At 47.3% G+C, this 5,875-nt stretch overlaps 1 protein-coding gene across 1 annotated transcript; it reads right to left on the bottom strand.

Moving 5' to 3' along the window:
• LOC119375105 (uncharacterized) lies at positions 1-3,707 on the bottom strand. The gene is made up of 2 exons (XM_037645300.1): positions 3,615-3,707; positions 1-428 (listed from the first exon to the last, which is right to left on the bottom strand). Exons 1-2 carry the CDS (start codon positions 3,682-3,684, stop codon positions 1-3), a joined length of 498 nt encoding a protein of 165 aa, XP_037501228.1. The 5' UTR covers positions 3,685-3,707.
• Between the last annotated feature and the right edge of the window lie 2,168 nt (positions 3,708-5,875).

The following is a 5,875-nucleotide window of genomic DNA, read 5'->3' as shown; positions in this document are numbered from 1 at the left end:
CTAGTGGCACTCCGCGTTGATGTCGTCCACCCGAACGCACCCGGTGCACTTGCCCTTAAACATTGTTATCATACAGTGCTCCGGACAGGCCGCGCAAGCACTGTGGTCAGCGCTAGCGTCGCCGTCTGTGCCTTCCTTGCCTTGAGCAGCCGCCTCGGGTTTGGATTGCGACTTGTCTTCTGTTTTGGAAACAGCTACTGGCTTGTCGGCACTCGCGCCGTCGCCGATCGTGCCTGCTGTGGTCGCGTTCTTGGTGTCCTCGTTCGAAGGCTTGTTTCCCGACTCGGCTTTGGGCTTCGTATCGGAATTGTTGCTTTCCGTAGAGTTGCATGAGCAGCGTCCGCATTTGTTGTCGTCGCCTTTGACGGCGACGCAGCTGGGGCCTTGTTTCTTGCAGTCGAGTTCGGGACAGTCCTGGCTGTGGTCAGCTTCGAAAGAGAGACAGGAGAAAGAAACTGTCACATTGGGCGTCACCCGTCCTGCATACATCTTTTTTTTTTTAAGATACAACTTGCGATAACGAAGATACCAGCGATTTAGTGCGATCCGTGAGCCGTCGAATGCACCTTTCAAAATCATTTCTTTGCGAACCAAAGGCACCTTGAGCGTTTCTTTCTTTCTTTCTTTCTTCCTTCCTTTCTTTCTTTCTTTCTTTCTTTCTTTCTTTCTTTCTTTCTTTCTTTCTTTCTTTCTTTCTTTCTTTCTTTCTATCTATCTATCTATCTATCTATCTATCTATCTATCTATCTATCTATCTATCTATCTATCTATCTATCTATCTATCTATCTATCTATCTATCTATCTATCTATCTATCTATCTATCTATCTATCTATCTCTTGGCGCTCTCATGGTCGTCTCCTTAACTTGGCATATACCAAAATAGGCACAGGTGGGCATGAGGGTATGACGAACATGGCTGTCAAGTCATGACTTGAAGAACATGACAGGCCTGTCATGTACGTAATGAAACCCTTTCCCCAAGTCACATGTGGCACATACATGTATACTGTGGTATGCGGGTATGCGCCACAGGTGAGTCACAGTTTGACTCTACGAAGTGACACTAGCGTTTCTAAATACTCGTTCAAACACTAAATTTGGAGGAAGGCGCAGCCTTGAAGCTATGAGAAATCGTTGAATCCCTGGAAATGCGGTTAAAGCCAGTGTTTCGACAGGAGTCTGACAAAGATGGACTCCCAATAGACCTATCTGACGAAGAAGGACGTCTTATGTGCTTTAGGTCAGTCTTCGTTTTTAGTAAGCACAGTGGTTGGCGTTTTAAGGAATTCCTCTTTGCCGGGCTATATATACGATGTACTGCCTATATTGCTGCCTACCGCGGTGGCTAAGTTAAGGCGTTAGGCCAATGTATTCGAAATTGTGGGTTCGATTCCGGCCACGGCGGCTTGTATTTCGGTGGAGACAAAAAGCAGTAACATCCGTGTGCATAGTTTAGGGTTAATATCGTGATTGGTGATTATGACGATGGTGATGACGCGTCGCTTTTTATGAAGCAAGGGACAGTGATTGCCATAGAGCGCCAAGGGCAGGTTCATATTAAAGAGTCCAAGATTCGCAGTAGCGTAGCCAGAAATTTTTTCCCGGAAGCGGGGGTGGTTCAACAATACTTTGTGCATGTTCGTGCGTGAGTTTGTATGTCGCATATAAAAAATTTTTTGAGGTCCCCCCTGGCTACACCCGTGCTAGATTGTGGTGGTTAGTCCGGAGACTTGTTGTACTGTGTGCCTCATAATCAGATCGCAGTTTCGACCCGTAAAACTAGAAACTTTAATTATTTTCCAGTTCATTCTCTGGAGGAATGCTTTATTAGCCACCAGAGTGACCCCGCTGGTTATCGTACGGCTTGCTGACCCGAAAGTGGCGGGTTAAAACCCAGCCGCGGAGGTTGCATTTCGCCGGAGTACAAATGCTAGAGACTCGTGTGCTGTGTGATGTAGGCGAACGTTAACACCAGGTGGTCGAGGTTATCCGGAACCCCTCACTACGGCGTCTCTCGAAGCCTAAGTCTCTTTGGGACGTTAAACCCCATAAACCAAACCAAACACATTATTAAATTATTAACTCTACAAATGACTGACAGACTACAATAGACCCGAAATGAGACGTCATGGTGGAACAGAATGTGTACAAACAGACGCCAGAATCTACGAAAATTAAACCTGATCAGCTCCCGTGACGTGTTCGCTAAGTACATTTGTAGCCTCACCCGTGTTTTGCCAACTATTCGCTTCCAGTGCTGGCTCGCATACGAACAATAAGATCCGACTTAATAACGCAGCATTTACACTAAATATAACTCTCAATTCTTCTTGCGAATGCCTCGTGACATGCACTCGGATGAACGAACGATAATGAAAGACTTGATAGTATTAGGGGCATAACAGCGCAGACAAGAGTATAACGAAATCCGGCAGCCGTTTTTTAAGGCGGAGCTTGCGTTGCATCTTTCCTATGCATACAGAGGGCCAGCTTTTCGCTTCTATTGTGCTGCTTAGCGGTCGATAACTGGGGTCACTGAGTAAGTGCAACAGGGCGCTTGATAATAGGGCCATTCAATTCAACCATTTGTTATTGAACCCATTCGATTCAATTCAGTACCTTTAGTTCTTGCTTGACATCGAAAGGAAATGAACATGCAACTAAAAGCCGCTACATTTGATATCTTGGCGAGATGGATTCGCCCACAACACGATGGCGTAAAACATGGCAGATTCCGAACGTAAACGCAGCAGATGCGCGACGTAATAATGATGGTTGGTTGGTTGGTTTCTTCATGCAGTTTCGCATCCCAAAGCGACTTAGGCTACGAGAGACGCCGTCGTGGAGGGCTCCGGGTTGTTTTGACCACCTGGGCTTCTGTAACGTGCACTGAAATCGCACCGAACACGGGCCTTTAGCATTTCGCCTCAACCGAAATGCGACCACCGCGGCCTGGTTCAAACCCGCGTCCTCCGGGGACGGCAGCCGAGCGCCGTAACCACTGGTTAACTATGGCTGCCGTAATAGCAACAGATGACGCATTGACATACAGGCACAAAGAAAATAATAAAGCGAGGTCTGGCTTTTAACACCTGAACTGTCTTCTAAAGTAACGCTGGAGCGCTTAAAATTGCAAAGATACCGCATTTACTCGAATCTAGGCCGGCCCCGATTCTAAGCCGACCCTCGAAATTCGCAAGGCCAGAAAAGAAAAAAAAAACCTATTCATTGTACTCGAATCTAAGCCGACCCCCCCCCCCCCCCGCTTTCGCACATCGTTTTTTCGAAAAAAAAAAACATAGGCTTAGATTCGAGTTAATACGGTAATTTGGTGTCTCGTTTTTGTTTACACCCGTCACTCCACTTTCCTGAACGGATAAATGAAAAGAAACATTCAAATTCCAGGGTTTCTAGGCGGGTTGGTTGGTCCATAAACATTATGGCAGGGAAGTGCGAAATACGGGACAGTGAAGCACACAGGACACAACGTTGACCTCTACGTCTCACTGTCTAGCACCCTTGAAGTATTATAAGCATAACCCCCCCTCCCTCCATGATCAATTGAACTACACTCTACACTCCCTGATCAAGGACAGCGCAATATTCACTTACCACGGGCGTACCCCAGGATGGCGACAAAAGTGAGCGCTAATCCAAACCTCATGGTTGACGAGCTCAACATTTCCGCCCAGCGTTTTTCCGATAGCTGACCGCGTTCTTCTTTGTGTCCGGTCGTTTTCATATGCTCTTCTTAACGCATGCGCGAGCCGCCTCCTAAGTTCGTTAGTCCGAAGAGCCGTATTTCACGTCCTATTGGCACTGGAGACAGTCGGCAGCTGCCAATTCCCCCCTCCTGACTTCTTTCATCAAACCGACCACAGCAGCGACACCACGTTGCGGTGCGGAAACCCGTCCACACAGGTCGGAGCACCAGTCAAGTGGTCTATGTATCGCGTTTTATTTCATTACCGTTCGTAGGTTCACGAGGGCTCCGCACTTGGTGTCTTAGGTGATTGCTTATGCTGACATGTAGACAGCAAAGAGTAGGCGTTGAAAATGTGGAGATAAAGGTAGGGGGGGGGGGGAGTAGTTAGAATTGCAAATTATTGACATTGGCGTTCTTTCTTCGAAGTGGCAGCGAAGTGTGGGCGTCCTAGCCAGTCGAAGGAGCGGCATGATTGAAGGTGAACAACCAGCTAAAAACACGACGTCAAGAGAAATAGAAGACGCTGTGACGACGCTCGAAATTATGACGACAGCAGACGCAGGTCATGTAGAACCAACGGCAGCCTTGAAGGTTGTGGGTGTGTACTGAAGTCAATACTGCCATTCGAAAGCATTTCTAGCAGAGTGACGTCGACTTACATATCAGCTAGCTGCGCAATTGACTTAGCTGTATGGGTCGTCCTCCGTACTGCTCACAAGTGCCGTAGCCAGAATGTCTTTTTCTTGGGGGGGGGGGGGGGGGGGGCAGGTTGACCTTACCTTTGTGTATGTCCGTGCGTGTTTGTATGTGTGCGTGTGTATATAAAAACATGCAAAACTGATTTACTAAGTTGTATGTCTCTCTCACGAACCAGTGTTACTGCACTTGTTTGTTTTAGGCCCGAAATGCGTATAGGTCCCGTTTTCGGCATGCCTCAAGCGATCTTGAACCCAAACCGAATGCCGTTATCCGGGCACCGTGAGACACATACGGGCAATCAGCCCACAAGTTTTAAAAACGTAGCGCTTTGACAGTCAAGCCTTCTTCGTAGAGAACCGCATTACACACGCTAGGTGGGTCCAAACAAATTACAAAAAATGTTGCTTCAGAGTTCTTCTTCGTGCTTGTTCACAGTAACCCTGAAACAGAAACTTATTGTACGCTGAAATGTTACGTCATTTACAATAGCGTTGTTCCAAAGGCAGTTAGGGTATCATGCACCTGCTGGTTAAAACGCCGGCGTAAAGCCTGTGCTCTTTTGAACGTATTCGGTGGGCGGGTAAACGGCGCGCTGCCAGAGGTAATCATGGAGGCAGCGGCTTCGCTGTGCGGGTTGTTGCCTCCTTCGAGAGATGGCGCCACGCTGCGTGCGGCGCATCAGCCATGTGTCTCGTTGTGGCTGCATCGGCCGCACAAGCTACGCAAAGCCCAAGACTTTTCTCGCACAGAGGCAGGAAACAATGGTGTCCATATAGACGAGGGCACAGTGTAGTGTGGTCTAGTTTGGTGCGATGTGCCATTGCGAACATGTGCGAAATTGTGGCTAGTATAATTTCTGATCAATCTGCTTCACCGGTACTTTTTTCATGCTTACATCTACTCCCGATTACGGGAGAGCCGGCCATTTTTTTGATCGCGATGTCCAATGAAATGAGCTTGGTTTTCGCAACGTTGTACAGCTCAAGAGGCGGAAATTTTCAGTAATTATTAAGTTCACGACTGACTGAAACACATTCGCTCATTTTCATGACGTCGAACACTTTCCGCGCGATCCAGATTGTTGCTGTATCAATAAAGACACATGTTCGTGTCACTGGTCGTAAGACGAAAAATTGAACGTCCTGGCAAATTTTATCAGACATTTCGCATCAATGCTTAGCCCAAGAACATACTTTAGATAGAAACAACGAACCTTTAGTTCTCGATATGCGTAGTTATTATTGGCACAGAAAGAACACTTACGGATCGAAAGGAAACCAACTTGTACGACTCTCTTACATAGGTTACTGACAGTGAAGCTTGTATGCATTCTTAGGTTGTAGCCGACTATGTTCCTGAACTATCCAGTATTGTGAACGCTTTTACCCTTATTAAGGCGAGAGCCTTAAGTGCCTCGTTGCTCGGCCCCTTGAACGAAACACGCAAGGCGAGTGAAGTGGTACGAAAA

Source organism: Rhipicephalus sanguineus, chromosome 11, assembly GCF_013339695.2.
Source record: "Rhipicephalus sanguineus isolate Rsan-2018 chromosome 11, BIME_Rsan_1.4, whole genome shotgun sequence".
Taxonomy (NCBI): Eukaryota; Metazoa; Arthropoda; class Arachnida; order Ixodida; family Ixodidae; genus Rhipicephalus; species Rhipicephalus sanguineus.
This window is presented reverse-complemented; position numbering and strand designations above follow the sequence as displayed.

Coding starts and splice junctions, on each gene's coding strand:
- LOC119375105 (XM_037645300.1), bottom strand. CDS start 3,684: ATGTTGAGCTCGTCAACCATGAGGTTTGGATTAGCGCTCACTTTTGTC. Junction 429..3,614: donor CATCCTGGGGTACGCCCGTG/GTAAGTGAATAT, acceptor TCTCTTTCGAAG/CTGACCACAGCCAGGACTGT.